The 23,318-nt window shown below is 33.7% G+C and overlaps 1 protein-coding gene across 2 annotated transcripts in view; it reads right to left on the bottom strand.

The window, feature by feature from the left end:
* Positions 1–23,318, bottom strand: part of ADAMTSL1 (ADAMTS like 1) — a 380,756-nt gene that overhangs the window by 173,501 nt on the left and 183,937 nt on the right. For both annotated transcript variants that reach the window (XM_074282966.1, XM_074282967.1), the window contains exons 10-13: positions 20,900–20,950; positions 15,716–15,920; positions 13,151–13,298; positions 9,810–9,894 (exon numbers count right to left, since the gene is read on the bottom strand). In XM_074282966.1, the coding sequence (XP_074139067.1) occupies positions 9,810–9,894; positions 13,151–13,298; positions 15,716–15,920; positions 20,900–20,950 (489 nt within the window). The remainder of the gene's footprint in view (positions 1–9,809; positions 9,895–13,150; positions 13,299–15,715; positions 15,921–20,899; positions 20,951–23,318) is intronic.

Below are 23,318 nucleotides of genomic sequence, written 5' to 3'. Positions count from 1 at the left end.
TTCTGGTGATGAGTTTCTCTCTGCTCAGTTTAACTGAATCTCCATCAACAGATATAACCATCATTACTGGGGGGTCACAATAGAAAATGTAGTTTGATACATTCACGTATGTTCTACTAGCATGATCTATAAGAAGAGCAAGTATTTATAAGGAATGTTAAGGTTTGCAAAGAACTTTATATATCAGATGATTTTTAGAATAGCCTTGTTGACAAAGTGTTATTATTATCTTCATTTTATAGATGAAAAATGAAGGTAGACAGTATCAGAGGGCTAGTAAATGTCTGAGGCAGGATTTGAGCTCAGAACTTCCTGAATCCAGGTTCAGTGCTCTATCCCCTATGCCAATTTAGCTGCTCAAAGAATAGCAGGTCATTTCTGCTTTATTATAAGACATCAGAATAAGAATATTAATTATATATTATTATTAGTGATGGTACTAGCATTATTAGGAATTTATACAAAGAGAAGATGAAGGATTCAAGAACAATTTTGTAGAAGAGGGGAGTCTTAGGATAGATTTTGAAGTATAGAGAGAACATTTCAGGTATGTGGGGGATGATAATGTAAGAGTTTTTCCTTTATATACCTCTCCTCACAACAACCTTATGAAGTAGTTAAGTATTATTCTCATTTTACAGATGAGGAAACTGAGGTTCTGAAAAGTTAAATGACTTACCTTTAATTTCATATCCAGTAAGTATGTGAGGTAGGATTTGAACTCATATCTCTGGATTGCAGGTCCATTCCTTTCTCCATTATATCACACTGTTTGACAACAGTGATACTAGAAGGACCAGGAGATGATTTAGAGAGTGCAGGGTAAACTGCTCAGTGTGGGACAGAGCTTTAGCTGTACATTTTACCAGTTACACAAGAGTCATTATGAATTTCTTTATGTATGTAATGAGAGCAAAATTTAGAATGTTTAGTTTGAACAGGAGTGTTGTCTGCTCAATTATCTCTAAGCAGCACTTATACTTCAGGAAGACAAATCAGGTGCTACATTGTTAGATGCTAAAGAAATATAGCAAGGGAATTTTTTTTTTCTTTTAACAAGCTCTTGTTCCTTGTTTCTGTTGCTTGCTAGAGAATTCTATTCAAGCACCTTGTTTTGTGGCTATAAAAATAGTACTTTCTGGAACCATTACTGATGCTTGGTTCACTAAATATACTTTGGGGGCAAATATAAAAACACATGTCAGACAATTAACATTTCTAGTCACTTTTTTTTTCCTAAACAAGTATTCATATTCTTAACCACTAGGTTAAGTCATCCACATTCTCAGACACCTTCCAATGGGAATAATATAGATACATGCATAGGCATTATATTTTAAAATACATTTAAAAATGTAAACAAGGCATTTAAGGCCTTTAGCATTACTATATTGACTATTATTGGCCTTTCTTTCTATATTTAATTCCTCTCGAGTTCTGTTCATACAGATGTATGATAGGAATTTCCTTCAGTTTCTCATTGAATCAGCCCCATCTCTGAGCTGATGCCATCTGGCATCCAGACCTTATGGTTGCCCTCTGCTTTCTTTCTTTCTTGCCTTTTTTTCTTTAATGGCTCACACCAAAGTTATTTATGGCAACACGTTAAAAGCCCGGGTATCGTGTTAAAGTACAAAAATGTTTTCCCAGCCATGGAGCAAAACTGTTAACTAAAGAATCCAACAAGACAACTCAGGATTTTAAAAAATGCAAGATCAAGGAACATGAAACCATGTATCCCTCTCTGTCTTCTGTGGCTTAGATTAAAGATGTTCATCTGGAAAGTGCCAGTGATTTGCTAGAGAGACTGCTCATTAAGCAGTGGGGGAAGAGGGAAACCAATGCAATCCAATGAAATAAATTCCTATCATGTGAAAAGGATCCTCTCTCCCAGCTGCTGCCTTCGGCCAGATTCTGACCATGAGCACAGCTCTGAGCAAGAACCATAATTTGGAAATCAGCAAGTTGGGCAAATTCAGAAACAAGAAGAAAGGTAAAAACAGATCCCACAATACCCTGAAGTTAGAAGACCAAGACATTTTGGGCAATCCTGGTGCTTTGACACTGAGGATGGCAGTGATGAAGATGAGTAGGAAGAAGAGAAAATTAACCAGGACATTTCTGGTCTACACACTTTGCTTATGATTTTTGATTCTGGGCATTCATCCTATCTGCTGGGGTTCTTCAAACAATCAATTCATGGGTAGGTGACATTAGGTGGGTGAAGTCAGGTTGATGGAGAAAGGAAAGCAGGGCAGGGGAGAGAGGTGTAATAGTTATGAGAATCAAGTTGGGGGTGGGAATGCAGATATTCTTTTTCCAGAGGGTTGCTTCATTGACAAATCATTCCCCAGCACCATTGCTTTGAAGAAGAATCAGCCATTCCCAGCCTTCATACTACTATTATAGAACAAAGTTAATTACACATCTACTTTGAGCAACTGAAAGTTAGGAAGAATTTGACATCCTTGGGTATGCCATTTGTTTCTTTTCTTTTGCTTAAGAGCCTAGTAGTTCTGGGAAGGAAAAACTCTATAATTTATAGAAATTTAGGGAACTTGAAATCAAAAGTTCATTTTTTAAAAAATATTTGTTATGGTACTTCCTTTCTATTGTTAAGATATTTAAAGAGATGTGAGCCATTGTTATTATTGTTATTTTTGTCATTCCTATCATTATATATTTAGCTCATATAATCACTTCTGCCCTAAACTGTATCATTTGGTAAATTATGTCATTCAGTGTATTCAGTAGTGTGTTAGTGGCCTGAAGGAGTCAAGGAAATAAACCATTTCCTTCCTACACTTATTTAAGATCTAGCTTCCAGGGGGGTAAGTTTCTGTTCAGTAGCAGAAAAAATCCTCTCCTGGGTCCTATTTCAAAATGTTCACTATAGTATTATCTTCAACCCCGTACCCTCCAAGCAATTAAACTGTCAAAATTTCTATTTTGTCTACCAGACTTGAAGTGATGATTATCCCTCTTACCCAATGGTGAATTAAAATCAAGCCCTGAAAATAAAAGACTTGTTGACTATTCAATAATTCTTTTACCCATTCCTGATAAGTTTGATCAGTGACTGACCTGAGTTTATAAGGAGGACAAAACAACTATGAGTTCAAGTTGAATTTTGAGAACTTTAAAATACTTAGTCATAACTATAACTTTCACTAGATATGTATGTAACTATATATAAAACTATATATATGTATTATAGACATCTACATATATCTATATCTATATATATGTGTGTATATATATATATATATATATATATATATATTTGTGTGTAATTGATATATCCAGTGTAGCTTTAAATAACACATTCCAAAACTAATATGATGTTCTCAGCAGTAATAGCCAGATTCAGAAGGGCCATAATTTGACCTATTGGTAAAAAAAAGATGGTTCCAACAGAGATAATTTTGTTACTTTGTCACTTAATCCATCTAATTCCCCAAATTAGGACTCTATTAAAACTATACAAAAAATGGAGGTCTGTGATGGTCTTAATGTTCTGTGGACTCTCTTTTTCTCAGATTTATTTTTAACCAGTATCCTCCTCCTGTTATATAAACTCCTCATTCTTGCAGATTTGTACACAGTGGAGCTGAAAAACCAAGCCATCAATTTTTAAATATCTCTTTCCTGGAAATATATGTACAGAGATCTAAAAACAAACAAACAAACAAAAAAATCAAAGTATTTTAATGGATTTTTTGCAGGTAGTCTTCAACAGGAGAAATAACCACCATTTGCCTTTTAACCTGGCAGGTTTTTAATTTTATTTCTGTTTTCCAGATTTTCTATCACTAATTTATCTGCCTGGCAATAATGATAGTTGAAGATGACAGGCCAGATCATAGCATTTACAACTTAAAGGAACTTTAGTGGAAATGTACCATAGTGGAAAAACATTGGCTTTGAAGTCAGTAATTTGAGTCTGAATCCTAGCTTTTCTACTTAACTACTTGTGTTCCTTTGACTAAATGACTTAATTTCTTTAGGCCTCAGTTTTCCCATTTGTAAAATAAGATAGTTGGAATAGGAGGAAACATAACCCCACAGATCTTTCTCACAGCTGTTCCAACAGAGATCCAAGAAGAATACCAAAAGGAGTAATGATCAGTGGTAATACAAGAACAAAATTCAGCTCAGACCTAGCCTGAGGCTATGCATTTGACAAGGAAAAGGAGACTGTAACCCTGTACATCTGGGCAACAAGGATAACAAAGGCAAGGAGCTTAGTTAAAGGGAGAGCCTTTAAGTTCTATCCCTCAACCTGAAGGGCCTTCCCAGATTGTTGAAGGGGCCTGGATTCATCAGTAATCTAATAGTTCCAGGGGTGTTGTGAAGATCAAATGAACTCATATTTTTCAAGAACTTACACAGAAATTGGACTCTATGCTCTTCTAGCTTTCATTCTAACAAAATTCATCATCCTAAGATCAGTTAGTCCATTCCTTACTACTTTATTGTATAAATGACAAAAGTCAAAATTCTGAAATTCTGAAATAAGTTATGTCAAATCATATAGGTAGGAAATATCAAAGAATTAGTATTTGAATGCTGATGGGTCAGTTAGCTTTGGTTTAGATCAGACCATGAACTGCACTTCTTCTTATGGCTGTCTTACAAATTTCTGCTTTATCTTAAATGACAGATCTTGCAAAGTAGAATAGTTGACAGTGTAACACAGATCCAATATCGGAAAAACAACGTAAAGAACACATATACTACCAAGGGCAACTCAAATTTGAACATGAAAAAAGGTTCTTATAGATCACATTATTCAGTTTCTTCTTCTTCTTTTTTTAATACAGAAAGTCAGACCAGTAAATGAAAATAAGTTACTGTATTTTTCATAAGGGGAAAAGAAAGGTATCTAGAAGTAGTTCTGAGTGGACTCTTAAGTGGTAAATAAATCCCAATCTGTAATCAGGGTAAAGGGATCCATAGAAATTGCCTATATTCACATACTTCAATTTTAACATTTATTTCAGTGTCTCTGCCACATTCACATCCCCATTTACCTCCTCTATATGTTATTGGGCATAGCAAAATGACAGTATTACATTAAATTCACTGTTTTATGAATGATTTTGAAGGCCTGAAAGACTTGTGAATTGGCCAGTAATTGTCAACCTTTTATTACAGCTCCATTTTAATATGTAATAATAATAGCTACCATTTATATAATGCTTACTATGAGCCAAGCACTATGCTAAATGCTTTGCAGTTATTATTTAATTTACCTTACAATGACTGATTCTCATCACAATCTTGTGTAATCAGGTGATTAGAGGCAGGTAGATGGCACAGTAGATAAAGTAATGGGCCTGGAGTCAGGAAGACTCATCTCCATTAATTCAAATCTGACTTTAGATACTTACAAGCTCTATCATTTAACCTTCCGTTAACCCTCAGTTTCCTCATCTGCAAACCACTCTAGTATCTTTGCCAAGAAAACTCCAAATGGGGTTACAAAGAGACATGACTGAAAAACTATTGAAGCAAAACAAGAAATCAGTTTACTATTTCACATTTTAGTGTTATTGTGATTGTTTCCCCTTTATTTGACACTTAATATGGGCTACAAATGGACTTTCTTATTTATGCATAATTATAATAGGACCATATATTTCTATAATCTTCATAGTTTCCTCCCAATAGCCCTGTGATATTGGTAGCATATTATCTCCATTTAAGAGATACAGAAAATGAAACTCATAGAATTAAAGTGAATTTCTCATGGCTAATTGGTCAAAGAGACCAAAGATCTAAACCTATGTCTTCCAATCCTAGGTCTACTAGAGCATTTTCAGAAATACAACATTGCCTTCTCTCATTATCAATGAGGTAGTAGAATTCCTATTCTGGAATATTTCTGGGAAATACCCTTTACTGCCTCTCTAAAACGATTCTCCAAGGCCAGCTATAGTATTAAACAAGAATTAAGATCTGGGATCCTTGTGGTTATTTTTTTCTTTCCTTTCAGACACCTCTACATCTAAACATCAGCATTCAAACAAAACCATTTGGGGAAAGGAGAGAAACAACTTGCTGACAGCACATCATTTTGTCATTATTCACTGGTGAGAATTAGAATTAGAATTTAGGAAAATATATACTTATTATATTTAGAAAACTTGTTAAAAGAACCCAGGCTTTCAAAATTATTATTCTCAAATTAAAACCAATTAAAAATTAAACAAAAATGGTTAATGTGGAAGTCTGGACCTTTTTTTTTTTTTTTTTTTAATAGGATTTGGTGAACTGAACATATGAAGTACATAAAATGTGGAAACTATATACACTTCATTATAGTGTTCTACAGCTGCCACTTATTTCATTTTGGTATAAAAATAATTATTGTTTTGAGTACAATAGTGTCCATTTCCTTTGCACTGCCCCAGTGCTCCGATTACCATCTATTTCAATTCCGATTAATCATGCCAAGATGGCAATTCTATTAAACTAAGAGTAAAATTTATTAGTCTAATATGTGGCTGTAGTTTCAATGACTGGAACTATGTGTTTAACTGCTTTAGGGATTTTATTAAGATGAAAGCTAAACATAATGCACCTCAATCAGACTTTTAAGTGGACAAAGCGACTTATAAAATACCCCGAACTAGAGTATACGTAATGTTTCTGCAGGCATTAAACTATATTTGCACCTTCATTTTGATGGGCATTTTATTGTGGGAAAGATATTTAATTATTGGTGAAAGATGTTTAAATTAATTTCTTCTATGCTCTGAGGTTACTTAAAATCAGTCAAAACATAATAATAAACATAGGATTATGATAGAAGATAATTGATAAAATACAGAATACATAAAAGAGAGCAAAATGGTTGATTTTAGTAAAATAATGCCTGTTTGGTTTTAGACAGCCCAAGCCTTTATATAAGTATGGAGTAAACTGCTTTGTTTATATGACATCTTCTTCTGTCTTAAATGGGACCTGAGGGTATTAAAACAGTTTATATATCTCTCTTAGAAACACACACACACACACACACACACACACACACACACGGAACAGAATAGGTTGCTTGAACCAGATTCTTGTTGGAGAAAGCCATAAATGTGAACCCTAAAATCATGTTGTTAAAGCTGAATTATAATCTTAAACTAGTCTAACTGCCTTCCCTCTAATGTTATATATTGTTAGTTGCTTTTCCATAGAAGCAGGGGAGGATGAAGTAAGTTCTTTTAAATTACAGGGCAAAGAATAGAAATAACTGATGTCTTTCCTGATATTATCTTGAGCCAGAAATGTGGCCTACAAGGAGAACTAAGTGACTAAATATAACTTATTTGGTCACTATTTAAACCTGTACTTGGATATTACATCCAAGTGCGAACATATAAATATTCTAGTTAGGGATTGGGACTTCCTGAGGGGCAAACTTTCTCTACCAATGTAGTTTCCTAATCAAAGTCTTAAAGAATTACTAATTCAAACTCTTAGAAAATTACCTGTGGCCCTAAAAACTTAAGTCAAGTCTTCCTGATCCGAGAGTTAGTTCTTTATACAGTATGGCTTTGGTAACCAGCTTGTTCTTCAACTCAGATTTGTGTAAAACAGCATGATGCAATGGACACAGTGTTATCCTTGGAGTATCCTGCCTCCAACACATTATTTCTGGGTAGTTATTTAATCTTTGAATATCCCTAGGATACTTTCTTAGACAATAACTTTCACATGTTTTGCTAGTCTATCTGGTAGAAATTTTCAAACCATAACATTGATGAAATCTTAGGTCCAGACCTATCATAGGGGATATACTATATTAAAGTTTTAATAAGCTTAAAAATCCATTAAGATTTTTAGAGGGTCCTGTATATCCATCCATCCATTTATCCATTCATCCATCCATCCATATGTTCATAATGTTGTGTCATAATGTTGTTCATAATGTTGTAATGTTATTATCCTGACTCAGTTTCCTAATTGTCCTGACACAGTTTCCCTAAATTGTTCTGCCTTGGTTTCCCTGAATTGTTCTGCCTCAGGTCTTAATTGTCCTGCAACACCACTCCTCCCTCCTAATCATGATGATCCAGATAAGGAGAAAGACCTTCTATTTTAGGCATCATCAGAATATTGGGTGCCTCTCCCCATTCTGTAATCCCAATTATCAGATGTCCCCCATACCTTCCCCAACCCTGTCAGAATCAGGGTTTCCCTCTCTCAGTGCTCTGACTCTGCCCCTGCCTAGGTCTACCCCTGTATCAGAGCCATGTATATATGTCATTGAGAACTTTGCTGGATTCTTGGAGACCATAATCTCATTCAGCTCTGGGAACAAACCATGGATCCGTTTGGTTCCAGTAAATCTCTCCCTTTCAAATAAAATATTAAAAACTCTCTAATCTCTATCTTGCCTCAGTTTCTCCACCATTACAATAACATAACAAGTATACATTTATGTAAAGTATTTTTGGAGATCTTTTCCCTTTTCATTTTGAGAGTAGAAAATTTATTTTGTGCCCTAGGAAAGTAATTTTCAAAAAGTAGAAGTTCAAGAAAATTTGGAATTGCAAATTTATACTTTAGTTTTCAATAGAGAAAAGAAAACAGCTTTCCAAACATTCTCATTACTCCAGGAAAATTTAATCCACAGGGTCATTTGAAAACAATGTTTATTTTGAAATACATTTTATATACCAAAAGTGATTTATATAGAAATATCTTTGATATGGATACTATTTATTGATAATGTGCTAACCTTCCCATGTGGAGATGATTTTCATCCTACCATTGTTAGAGTGAGTATTTTGAGTACTTTGAATTCCCAATTGTGTTATTGGATTTACACTGATCCATTTAATGCTTTTGCTTACTTTTCTTTGTCAGAGATGTCACTGGCCATTATTAAGGAAATAGCTTCTATGAATTCCATGACCTTGGCACAGACCTGTATGTCACTGGCTGAGATTTTTTTTAAGTGGATCTGGGATTTTATGTTAAAGGGAAATATAATCTTCTGATTATATAAATCTGATTATATAAATTCTGATTATATAAATTGGCAGCTATTGTGCAACTTTTGGAGTGTTGCTTGGGGACAATGAGAGATTATGTGACTAGTAAGAGTCTTACTTTGCTTCTCCAAAATTTATTTCTATTTTCTTTGTCTAGGTGATCTCTGTAATATGGTATAATAAATAAGATGCTAGGTTTGGAGTTATAGACACTTGGATCCAAATCTCAGTTGTAATAGTTGTTAGCTCTACAAGCATGGTCAAATTGCCTAACATATGACTCATGTATCTTGGATACATCTACTGGGTAGTAGATAGGTTATGATCTTCATTGGGAGAACAAAAGAAAAACAAGGGAAAATTTCCTGCTCTTAAAAAATAACAGACACTTGATGCATTAACATAGTCTATATAATTTCATTGAGAAATTGGAAGATGGGATGTACTCTCCAGTCTTCTTATCCACAAAATTTAACATCATTATGGAGTAGATGTGGTTCTCTTTTGTTCTAGGACAACACTTAGGGAGGGAAGAATGGAAAATAGCCTTCTTAGGCTGATGAGAAAAGATGATACAATCTCCTTTTCTCTCAGGGCAATGTTGAAAAACCTTCTCTGAGAAAGCACAAGTTGTGAAAGAATATTATTGATATATCTTTGTTTTGGGAACCATAAAGCCATATTTCACCAATCTTAAGATGTTTATATTTAATTTTAAACTTAGAACATATGAAAGCTGAGACCAGGGAGGCCCTTTCTTTTTTAATTAAATGGTTTGGAAAGAAAAAAACAATTTGTACTTTCAAAACTTACGAGGGCTCTTCTGACACCACAGCTCCTTCTTCCAGCTCTTGGGCTTGCTTATGCCATGGCAGCTTGGCTTCCACAGGAAGTTTCTCTGAAAAACATATGTACAGACATGAAAGAGATGAGCTCAGAACCTACATTTGGGTTCTAAGGGAGTCTGTTTTCTCTCTAAGCTTATCTGTCTTTGTGGACTATATGTTTGTAAAGAGAGGCTGATTATGTTAATGATGTACTTATAATTAAGTTGACTTAATAATTTCCTGATTCCTTTATTTGAATGGAACTCATAACATTAGATTCATACATCTAGGAACAGTTTGTAGAGAAAAAGGCTCTCTGTATTCTAATGAGCAAGGAACATTTTATGCTCTGTGCTGTATATCATAAAAAAGTTCATTGTTGAGCGAAAGCAATAGAAACATGGAGAAATTTATACCACCAAGAAGATAAGGTTCCTTATCAAGTTATACAGGAAAGATTATAAGTATCTTCTGAAAATCTTTTATCAATTAATTTCAAATTTTATAAAAACACCAGAAACTAAGCCTTTCCTATCTATATATTTAAAGGATGTATAGAACTGACTTTCTATATATAAACTTGTACTAACTCTTGCTACTGGCTGATATACATCTTAATACATAGAGAAGCAAACAAAAACAAAGCTTAGTAATTTTAATGCTACTATGGCTATTTATATAATATGTAGGTTTATATGACAGGGGAAAAGAAACCCTTTTATTAATTTAAAAAAAATCTATCTTGGGATTATCAACTCTGAGCCTAATGAGTAGCCATTTTTTTCTTTCATTCTTGAAAAAAGAACAATACTACTTTATAAAAATTAACACAAAAATAAGAATTTACACTATGACTGGTATAGTCTAACATTTCTCAAAGTATAACTCCTTTTTGCTAAATATGGTTTGTACTGTTAATTTATTTTAATCCTAAAATTTTTGATTAGCTATTTTGTGCCATTTTTTTAAATGGGAAAAAATCTGGTAATTTGAATTTACAACATCTTGATTTAAATATCTGATTATGTGCTGCGATTTTCAGCAATGACATTTGCAAGATGAAATTAAGGTAATACATAAACAAAAGAACCATGTAACACTGGATAATAGATGGACAGTCCAAATGCTACAGTGGTACTCACAAAATGTTAAAAGATCTGGGGAAGGATTGTGGGTTCATGGCTAGGTTGTGATCTGTACTTGATGGAAGGAATACCCCCCCCCCAATGATGGGATTATGCCTCCATGAAAGTATTTTACTCATACAGGTACCATTTGCAAAACAACCTGGAAGTTAGAAAATGAGCCATGAGCAATCATTTGCTTTGTCCTAACACCTCTCCCACACTAGCCAAGAAATTTAGAATATATTTCTTAGCCTTCACAAAAATGGTTGCCAAGATTCCTATTCTGACATATTTATTGGTGCCATTTATGAGTGAATATGTTTTTATAACTCAAGCCAGAGAAGCTCTATCACCATTTTATAACATATAATTACAAAGATGAAAGAAATATGCCCATATTCATACACACGCACATACTCTAGAATTATATGGCATTTTAATGATGTTTAGCAAGCCAGATCTTTCTACTTAACTGTGAAAGCCTAGATTTCATTCTCAGATAGTGAACCACAAACTACTTTTCATTCTTTGAAGTGGCTTGCTAAAGAGAGAACTAACAAATATATTGCTATTTTAAATTAAAGATATCATCATTTGCTTTTTATACATGTATATTGTTTAGTTCTTTTAAATTAAAGCCAATGAATAATGTTGAGCTGCTCAAGCCAGAAGGGATTGCCATCATTTGAAAGCTAGCAGTGAGATATATGTCTACATAAAGAAGTTTTACTGTCATTCTAAAAATTCCCAGCAAAACAAATCAAAATTAAAGAGGGACTATTTTAGGTAAAGGCTTGGGTCTCTTCATTGAAACAAACAAACCTAAAACTACTACCAACAGCCAATAAAGCTCTACTTTGTACATGAACAATAGCCTTTTCCATTCTATGAATAACTATTTGTTACAAATGATTATTGCTACTCTTTTCAATGATTTCTTATTTAATCACTTGCAATGATATTTACTTTTGCTCAAGACATCATAGTTTGTGATAAGGAAAACAATTGATTGAATGTAGAGATAAATTTAAAAAACACTTAAAAATTATGTTGTTAAGAGTCAACTTCTTTTTAAAGAAGAACTTTCAATAAGGACACATCTCATGTCTAATAAGTGAGTTTTAAATGTAAATAAAAATAAATGTAATGCCATACACATTTAGTTATCATTTTCTGGTAAAATGAGTCAGTGTGTACATGGAAGGGTCCTATGCCTTCTGACTGCAAGATTTCCAGGGAGGGAAAGACTCCAAAAGTAATGTTGCTGAGTTGGTAAAAGATTCATTAAAATAAAACTCTTTCAGAACAAAGCATTCTGCAAGAACAGACTGACCTATTATAAGTAGTGAGGGGTAAGGGGTGGGGAGGAAGAATCCAATTCCTCCTAGACCTTCTATTCTGTGTTTAACTTTAATGTGGAAGAGAGGACAATGCCCTGGTCTGGTCTATTGACAATTGCTGCTGCCTTCCCACCCTTATAGCTGAAATCTCTGTACTTTTTTGTTCTAGCTGGTGACAATAAATAGTACACTCATTTCTAAACATGATTAAAAAATGATTGAGATTGTTTCTCCTGTTTACCTCCTACTCTCTTTTAAAATTCTGCTTTATATGTGAAAATGTTTGATTTTATGTCTTGTTTGCTTAGAATATTTTTAAAAATTGAGATACTAGTGAGATTTTTATAAAGTTAAATCAAAGTATTTGCAATTTCTAGAAAAAAGTGCTTCATTTATATCTTGATTGAAATGTTGACTTTTTGATTATATAAATGTTCAAAATAATTTTAACATAAGAACATACACCTGATGTTAAAAATTGCACATTAAAATGGACAGATTTATATTTTGACAGTGAGACATTTAAGCTGATCTATTTAAAAAATGGATCTTAAGTAGATAAATCCCGTGATATTTTTCAACAATGGCATTCAGAAAGCTTTATGATTGATTAGGCTCTATCTCTGTCTCTATAGTAATTAATTAATAAAGTTCAATTTAAGGGATTCCATACTTACTTGTGAGTCATGCAACCTTCCCCCACCACACACATACACACACACACCATCTACTAAAAACAGCTTTAAATCACAAAGCACAGTTATTTGGATATTTAAAATAAGATACTTAAAAAAAAAAATCCAAGGAGATCAAAGTAGCTCTAGAACAAGAAAGCAATTAAGGGCCACCTGTCATCTTACCTTTGGGTTTATAGCAGGGAGTGGGTATAATACATTCTTCTTTTATGTGTGGCTTTGTTTTAGGACTGCAACCACCTGTATGCATTCCTCGATGATCAATGCAGAGTACTACACGGTATCTGAGCCCCTGTCCACAAGTCACAGTACACTAGAAAAAGAGAGTGGGAGGGAGGAAACAAAGAAAAGAGAAGAGAAGAGAGAGGAGAGGAAAGGAGATAGAAAAAAGAGGGAGGAAGGGAAGGAAAAAGAAAGAAGAAAAGGGAGGGGAAAAGAAAGATAGGGAGAAGAAAGAGGGAGAGAGAGAGAAAAGCCTTATTTAAATACAGTAGAATATATTATTTTTCCCACTAAATACTCCAAATACAGGTTGCTGTTGTTATTGTTGTTGTTGTTTTTAATCTCTGCTTTCTTCTCCAAGATTATTAGTTGTTTTGTATCTTATCTCTTTTATTGGATTGTAAATCCATCAGGGAAGACTTACATATTATTCATCTTACTAATCCTCCTAGTGTCTAGCTTGGGATCTTACATTTAGAAGGTACTTAATAAATATTTGTTAAGTAGAAGTAGAAGACATAAAATTGTCATCCACTTTGTTAGAGAATGGGCTGGCAATTTGATTAATCCCCATCTCTGAGTCTCTACCATTCCAAGATCAGAAAATCAATTTGATAAAGATATGGGCAAATACTACTAAAATCTAATTTTGAACAGGGAAATGTTGGGTGAACAATACATATAAGGGCCCAAAGAATAAATCTGAATCATCTAACCTGAAATTCTATTCTCTTCTAATCAACTAGACAGTACTGTTCTTGATATTGACTTAATTTTTCTACTTCCTGCTGTATTGTTCTCACAGGGTCATACTAGACCTCAGAAGCCACTTAATTCAACCCTTGCATTTTATAGATGAGGAAAATCAGAATCAGATGGGTTAAGTGATTTGCTTAATGTTACATTGATGGTAAACAGTGGAATTACGACTTAAACCTATTTGCTCCAACTCTAGAATCAGTGCTGTTAACATTGGGCTAGTTTCAGATTACTAGTAGCAAACTATTTCCTTTTGGATTTGTTTTTGGATACATGTTAATATTTCAGTTTAATTTGGTCAACCAGGTATGATCCCAGCTTTAACTTTTCTATAAATAGCTGCATTTAAGTTCCCTAAAAAACAAACAAAAACAAAAACAAAACAAAAACCCTGTGTTCTCTTAGTCAACATTCAGTAAATAGCCATGTGGGCGCAATGTACCGTATTTGATATCATTAAATGTCAATAAAAATTATCAAAAATTTTGATCAAGTCAAAAATTATTGCCCAGTTTTTAATTATTTTCCTGAATTTTTCTTTTCAATTATTTCACAACCTATAGCTATACTTGGAATGCTCTCCTTCCTTACTTCCACTGGCTTCCTTCAAGATTCTGCTCAAGCACCCTCTTCTGTAGGAGATATTTTCTAGCTTTCCCAGTTACTAAAACTTTCCTTTCTAAGATTATCTTGTGTGTGCTTGGTAAATTATCTGTGTTCAATATATCTCCCCTATTAGAACTTGTGCTCCTTGTGGGTAAGAATAGTTTTCTTTGTAATTTCAGTGCTTAGCATAGTGACTAGTACATAGTAAGTGCTAAATAAATGCTTATTGATTGATTGGTGTCTAAATCATAGAAAATAGTAGTTGTTAGATTATTAATAAGGTTATTAAGATTTTAGGTTAGGTATCCTTCCATAATTGTTCTATGTCACAGCACCACTCTTTGTAAAAAAAAAGAGCTGATGAAGAAATCTTTCATTCAGAGACCAGGAATCTGCCTCTACCTCTGAAACTGAACTGATGCATATGGGAGTAGACCCAAAGTGAATGAGAGAACAAGCAACATATGATGTCTCTCATCTATGATTATAAATCCATATCATGGCTCTATAATAAGTAGAAACAGAACCATATCATGGTTGATCAACTCGATATCTCGGTTCGTAGAAAATTTGTTTTCATAGACCCCAATCTAAATATTATCCTTTGAACTTTATATAAACTATGTGTCATGGAGCTCAGAATGATGTCATGGAAAGAATACTAGATTAGCCTTCAGCAGGGTTTAGTTCTAATACTGATTACTTATATGGCTTTGATCAAGTCATTTAACTCTTATTGGTCCATTTCCTCAATGGGCAAAATGAAGGGGTCAGGCTTGATAACTTTCAAGTCCTGGTGAGTTCCAAGATCTTATATTTTTCTGACAGCTAGTTCAATAGCCACTGACACTACTTGGAGGCACATGGAACTTGATCATATTAGTAGCTTTGGAGCAGGAATAGGAAAATGTCTCACTCTACAAACATACTTAGTTGGAGAATGGTAACCCTCATTCCCCCTCCTATTCTCCAGTTTCTCCTAATCCCCATCTTCTGCCCTGGCAGTAGGTTTGTAGAACATCAGGTAAACTCAACCAAAGAAGCCAATGATGGACAAAGTAAATTTGCCAGGCAGGGTGGTGATGAAAAGACTGAAGAATGGACTTACTCTCCTAACAACACAAAGAAAGAAGGCACAGTTACCGGAGACCACTCTTGTGCCAGCCACTTAGGACAATCAAAAATGTTGCAGGGCTGAACAATGGGCATCTTAGGAGTGTACATGCATTTCCATTCTTCCACTGAACTGACATGCCCTTGAATATCTTCTTCTACACAGGAAACTGTCCGACTCTGGATACCACCTCCACAGGAGGAGGAACAGGCTGTCCAGGGTGTACTTTCCCACCTATAGAAAAGAAGCAGTAATTGTTAAGGGTATATAGATTAACCTTTTTAGAACTTCCTCCCATCCCAACCAAATTCCTTTGGTTAGTAAAATTCTAAGAGATCTGGGCTATAAGAGCCAAAAATCTATATATTGAATGAAATCTGACGAATAAATTCAGCTAGCAAAGGTTTTATTTTTTTACCCACCCCATTCTTCACACAAAGGAACTAACATGAAAAGAAAAAAAGAGATCCCTGGATTTTTCACCCTATCTTTATAGGTTGGTAAGAAATCAGGCAAGAGACAGGATCCTGGATCTTCACTGTAAACCAGTTCATGAGTATAAAAGTATACAAAGCTTGCCAGTAAAGGGGAAGGGATTGATGTCATGGCTAAAATCAGTGACTCAAGTTAATATTCATCAATAATTTTCAAACTAATATTTCACTGATCCCAAAATAGACTACCTCCCACCTGATTTTTGCAAAAGTTGAGTTTAGCCTGTAATCAATGATATTTTTAGTATTTATTTCTTTTCATAGTGATCTTATTTTAGGACTATAGTCTAAATTTGGACCATTATGATAGACTGTGTCTGGATTGACATTTTTATTCTAATCTAGTGCTTTGTTCACTTACAGAATTTTTGCTTTCCTTTATCAGTGGCTATTAGAAGATCAAAAGGACAAAATGAAATATTCCCTTATCCTACCCAGGTAACTAATTTTGGGAATAAAAGAATAGTCAAAGTATATAATTTAGTTGTTTGCCAAGCTTGCTACTGTTCTGATGTTCTAATTATTCTATTGACTACAGAAGCTATAACTTAGCAAATATATTACTAAATTGAGAGCAAATATTGGGAACATAGTTAGTTATTGATAAATGTTATCTGATTCATGACTTTTGTCCTGTTAAGTGGATGTACCTATGCTACTGCATTAGGATTAGGTTTGATTCTGGTTGGACAAGTTGGCTTCATGGTTTCTGGGACCCTTTAATTTTTAAAATAGGGATCTGAATGTTAGGCTAAATGAAAGTAACATTGTCTAATCTTACGTTAAGATGATTTGATTTACTTCTGCATTGGAAAATTCTATGAAAGAGAGGGGACACTTTGCTTAAATTTTCCAAAAGTTATTCTTTTTTGTTTCTTTCAAACTGGCTTCAGAAACTACAGAATTGTTGAAGGAAAGAACCACAAGTGAAATGATTACATACTTATTTGTTTGTGTGTAGTGCTCTAGTGGTTGAGAGGCTGGCAAAGAACTTAAATTTCTATAATGTTTATGAGGGAATGACATTTGGCTAGAGGACAAAATGAAATGTCAAGAAGTTAATGTACTTGACTTATAAAAGTCAAATATTCTATACAGATAGAAATATAGCTTGGAAGCATTTATTCTAATGTTTCATACAATTTTGTTTATAGATAGTATGTCATATTCAAGATAGCAAGCTTAATTATCTTTTTGCACAAAGGGAAAATGTATATTTCCCAAGTTATAGAGGGGAAAGGCTCTTCTCTATTCTCTCTGCACTGCTCAACTCCAGGCAACAATCACTATTCCTACTGCCAGCAGCTGAGACAAACTGCCAAATACAATATTTTCTTATGCACATTTCCCCAGGAGGTACATAAGAAAGTAACATAATGAGGAGAGCAGGGTTGCAGTTTAGCCCCTAGGAGAATTGCTTGCTGGTCCCTTCCAGAGGAGCAACGTATCTCTATGGAGAGTTGCTCCATATTAGGGGAGACCAATCCACATATCATACTTCCTTGGAATCATATCACTATGAAAGACATTTACTCTGGTGTATAGAGAAATGGATTGAATACATGCATACAGATTTATACTCATACTAGACTAAATGCTATAAAAACATAGGAATCAGCTTTAAATATGTTGGATGTCCCTAATATCTTAGTGCAGTTTTAAGCTTTACTTAGCTTAGAGTTGATATATTAAATTTTGGGGGATCATTAGGATGCAAAAGAGGGAAGTAATTGTCTAAATGAAAGTCTAATTTTCCTCAAATGTACTTCAAAAAAGTCAGAAATAAACTGTACTTCTTTCTCAATATCAGAGTACAATGTTCTGAACACAATATTATTTAATAAAAGTTGCTGAATATAGGAAAGAATGAATGGCTCTGGAGCAGAAAGAAGCTTGAGAAATTGTTTAAATCAATAATCCCAGTAATGTATAGCATGGTTACAACAAAAGAAATTTGTTCTATTTTTTTTCCCCCTGAGGCTGGGGTTAAGTGACTTGCCCAGGGTCACACAGCTAGGAAGTGTTAAGTGTCTGAGACCAGATTTGAACTCGGATCTTCCTGAATTCAAAGCTGGTGCTCTATCTACTGTGCCACCTAGCTGCCCCAATTTGTTCTATTTTTGTAAAATGGATATATGTTAGTTTCTTCTTAAGAGTTTTAGACTTATAGTTAGTCTTATAATATGTGGATCTTTCAACAAGGATGCCCTAACAACCAAACAACAGAGATTGTAAATTTTCACTCAGGGTTGCTTAAAACATTAATATAAAAAAGGGGGGAATTAGAGCACTAACAAATATTTTATAAAACACTGTCCTAAAAGATAACTGACTTAGAAATTTATAATGTGCTATAAATGTTTTTGAATTTTATTTCTTAGATGGTATTGGATATAGTGGGCAGAGGACTGTCCTGGAAGCTGGAAGATCTGAATTCAAGTTGTGTTTTTGACACATTCTGGCTTTATAATTTTGGACAAATCATGTAACCTCAGAGAAATCTCAGCAAAGTTCTAAGATTATTGGTTTCAGAGGAAGTACTGGACTGCATTGGATATACAGATAAACTCAGTGGCCTAGTCTCAGAACTCAAAATTCTGAACAGACATGAGGAAATATTTTATATGATGAATTGAAAATTTATATGAAACATCATGATGTTTTTTTAAACCTTAAATATGTACATTTGTATGTTTATGTCAGTATGTTCATATGTATGTATGTGACAGTCAATTATTGAAGTGAGACTAATGGTCAAAGTAAGGGAAGAGCAATAAGAAAGTAAATGAATTTTAATATTTTACACTCTTTTGATTCATAAATCATTCATTTGTTTAAGGCCTTTCCCTTGACCAAAGGTGTTACCATGTTAGAGAAATAATTGTTTATATGACAATAGAATAATAGAATACATTTCTACATGTTGCAAATAAAAGTAATCACCTAATTTTTTATTTATAAAGTATGTACAATTAGGAGAATCCTCTAACTCTTAATATATTAAATTACATAAAATGGGCATTGATTATTATAGAAAAAAAATTAACCCATACATTTCTAATAATACTGTGGCAATCATTACAATATAAGAATAAGATTTTAAATTTAGAAATGGATGGGATCTTGTGGTTGATCCTCTGTTTTCAAAGAGGATTAATATTACCTGGATCAATGATTTCATTTTCTAAATGGGAAAATTGAGACCCAGAGAAATTAAATGTCTTTCACCAATGGTCACACTTATGGAAAAGCTGAGATAATACAAAAGTATTTCCCAAAGTCTGATGTGTAATTCAGGCTCGATTTCAAACTTAGATGTACGCATAATTGTTATGGCACTATAATCTTTAATTTAAAGAGCTATATCAATGTAAATTTGTCATTATTAGTGGTAGAAGCTTATACCAAATGAAATGCTAATACAGTTCAGAGAATATTTTGGTTTCTACCTTGGTTTCTATTTGCTAATTCTAGTTTCAAAGTACTTCACTGTATTTCACCTGTTCCAACAACAATAACACTACCAGCAACAAAACAAAAGCAAAAATAAGCTCACAACATGAGTTGGTTTTATAAAGAACAACATCAAGGTTCCACTTCATTTGACTTTCAGCAAATTAGAGTGATTTGTTCTGACTTCGGGTTCATGGTTTGGAATTGGCCCAATCCTTTCATTCTACATAGTATAGATTATATTAAATGGCTATGTTAATTGCCGAGCCAATCAAATAAGCATTTGTTAAATATTTTCGATATTCAAGATGCTTTGTTAGGCATTGGGAATAGGAAAGCATTGGGAATTACCTTCCAGTAAGGTAAATTTTAATACCTGTAAAATACAACTATACTGGGCAGGGTATCCCAGATTTTAGCTTCACAAAGGTACAGTAGACCAATGGAATAAAGCAAAAAAGTAATTTCTCTGTGGTTACTTCAAGTCAAATAACTGAAGTACAAATTCCAAAGTCTCACCAATTATGAGACTTCTGTCTGCTTCTGGTATGACAACACATTTATTCAATGGACTATTATTTGGCTCTCCCTCTACCCCACTTTATTATGAATGGATTTATAAAGAGAACAATCATTTCAGAATGCTCCCACTGTACTTTTTCATTATTTTTCCAGCTTGTAAAAATATTATACTTATAAAATGTGAAGTAGCATTTACATGGGATTTTATGCTATTTTAAAAAGTCTAAATGGCTCTTCTGAATAACAAGGATGTGAAAGAAACTGTGGAATTTGGTTTTCCTTCCTTAATTGCTAATTTCTTCTAAAATGAAAATGATTTTAGAAATTCACATGCATACTAATGCAACATCTGGAATTCCACATTCATGGGTCTACAATGATACTTGTGGTAGTTTGCATTTGACATTTTGGAGCAGTACTGTAATGACCAGGGTCTTATTGCAGAGAAGAGGACAAAGAAAAATCCAGAAAGACCAAATATAAACCCACACAGTATATCTAATCACTGAATTACTATGTCAGCTTTAATGTAATGCTAACCTATCTTTACATGGTTTTTTAAAATGATAATCAAAGTTTGGGCATGCCAGTATTATTCGGTGGGAAATCTCAGAAAGGAGTGGGCAATATAGCATCTACCATATTATTTTTACAGAAAAAACAGAGTCACTGTTCCGAAACAAAAACAGAAAAAGTTGCAACACCAGATAACAATTCTAGTATCAGGATTGTTGATTTACATACCGAGGAAGGGGATGGTAGAGGTCATAGGGCATGATCTGCTTGTAGCCGTCACTGTTAGGAACAATAATGCCAACCCTCTGAGTAGAAGGTACACACAATAAAATAAACACTAAATGATTACATTATACAACATTTTTAACATAATTGCAAAACAATATTGATAACATGTTTCACTGATTCACTTTAACTTTTACACTAAATTCACTTTAAGACTTTGAAAACAATACTAAGAAGAATTTATATTTTTTTGGCCAGTATAGATTTAAGAATGGACAAGATATTGTTTGGAGGAACACTGTTTCAAAAGATTAGTTTTCTGATTAAAGAAGAAAATTCCATGGGAAAGGGTTATAATACCCAAACATTCCCATTCTTGTCAAATATGATACTATACATTTTAATACTTTCATTAATCCAAAGAAGTTTTACGTTATATTGGGTCATCATCATCACCAACTACAACACCACTAGTGCCTTATAAAGAAATCACACAATTATTAACTTTAATTAACCTACAAAATTCTCTAAGGTTTTAAATTGTAGAAAAAGAGCTAACCTGTATTGATAGAGATTCCTTACCTAGGAATTCCCAAAAGGGATGAAAACATAGGACCCACATATATTTCTTGTGTAATGTGCCTTTGAAAATATATTATTCTTGGTGGGGCAGTAAAAGTATTGATCCCTAGAAATTTTATAGCAAATGGTCATTGGAAGGTGCTAGACAAGGGTCATCAAAGGCAAATTCCCTATTAGATAAAGGCCAAATGACTGGAACATGTATAATTATAGCTTTTTTGGATAAACACTTGGAATATCGAAGGTTTTGAAGTAGACAAAGGAACAAGGAAAATGTTAAATTAGTGTAGCAAATCTGTTATGCCTCACTTACTTGAAATTCAAAATTCTGTTATTTTCATAAAGGATACTTGAAGAACAATTTTAGAAATCCTGCTTTAACATAAATTACTTTAACAGAACTGAAGCCCTCTAATTTTCTAGAACGACCTTTTGTGAAGATCAGTTGCTACACTTGGATTCATTACTTATTGTTAGTGAGGAAGGGAGATGGAAAAGCCAATGGAAAGCTAGAGTAATACAGGTAACCTCTTTTTTCTCTTTTGTCTCCAGCCCAACTTATTTTGCATTCAAAAAGTATTAAGGAGACCTCTGAAAATATTCAAGAGCAAAATATTATGTTTGCTAGATGTAACACTCTTGGTCTTATCACCAGCCACTGTCCAGTAGATCCTGTTAAGGTGTCTAACCCAGAGACAGAGGTGTTTTAAGTTAGCTTTTATGGATTAGGATAAAACATAGCATTGATTGGACAATGGAATGGGTAAGATGGAAAGAAAGAGAAAAGGGTCAAGAAGTCACAAAAGGCAGAATGGTGCAAGTGAGAAATTTGATTAAAGAAAGATTCTGATGTAGTATGAAAATGACTGAATAGTTTATTGAGGGAAAGCACCAGGAAAGATCCTCAGCCTCTGGGTCCATTCTTGTCTTAAGGCAAAGCTATTGTGGTCAAACTTGATTTGGTCATACCTGGTTTCCCAAAGCTTATTAAAACTGTTGTGAGAAAATTTGTATTTTGGAGGGGTAAGGGTTTAAATGTTATGATTATATGTTTTTCTGCTACTAAAAATTAGGCAAAGGAATTTGCTTTTTTCTTTCATTCCTTTTCAATTTAGAAGTCACTCCATTCTCACTTAGGGGCTACATTTGCTGAGCTCTTTCAGGTACGTGATTTAAACAACTTCCTTTTTTCTATTCAGTTTTAAAAGAACTTCTCTTTGCTTTCATACCCAAACAAAATTTCCCCCATTACATTTAACATCTCAGCTGTCAACTTACTAGAGTTAAAAATAAAAATGCAAATTGGCTTTTGATATTAATACTCAAATTTTATCTGGGATTTTAAATTTTATTGACATGTAGTTTTAAGGTCCTAAATGTACACCAGAGCTATTTTACTTGCAAAATTTTTATGATATTTGCTTAAAAGATTTCAATATTAGACCAAATTTTTATAGACCTTTTGCAACAGATTATGTATTAATTTTTTTTAATGAAACAGCATTGATGGAAGTAGTTTGGAGGGGTAGGAAGGAATTAGAAGAGAATTTTCAGAACTCAAGATGCTTGGCTTTGCTTTGGAAGGATTTAGAATTTCTGTTTTTATTTAAAATAGTAGCTTTAAATTTGGAACCAGCAAAACTGTAGTACTGTTTGTCTTTTCATGGCATGGGTCATGGTGAAGCCTCTTAAGATGACTATATGCCACCTGTGAAAACAGAAGATGTCCAAACAATAGCACTCTGTCTAATACTGTTTATGCATACATGTTCGAGTGGACTCCAATCTCCTATGGGATTAATGTTATGCCCCTTTTATTTCAGGTCACAGTCATTATAGT

Source organism: Sminthopsis crassicaudata, chromosome 1, assembly GCF_048593235.1.
Source record: "Sminthopsis crassicaudata isolate SCR6 chromosome 1, ASM4859323v1, whole genome shotgun sequence".
NCBI lineage: Eukaryota > Metazoa > Chordata > Mammalia > Dasyuromorphia > Dasyuridae > Sminthopsis > Sminthopsis crassicaudata.
The sequence above is the reverse complement of the archived record's forward strand: the minus strand, read 5'-3'. Positions and strand labels throughout refer to the sequence as shown.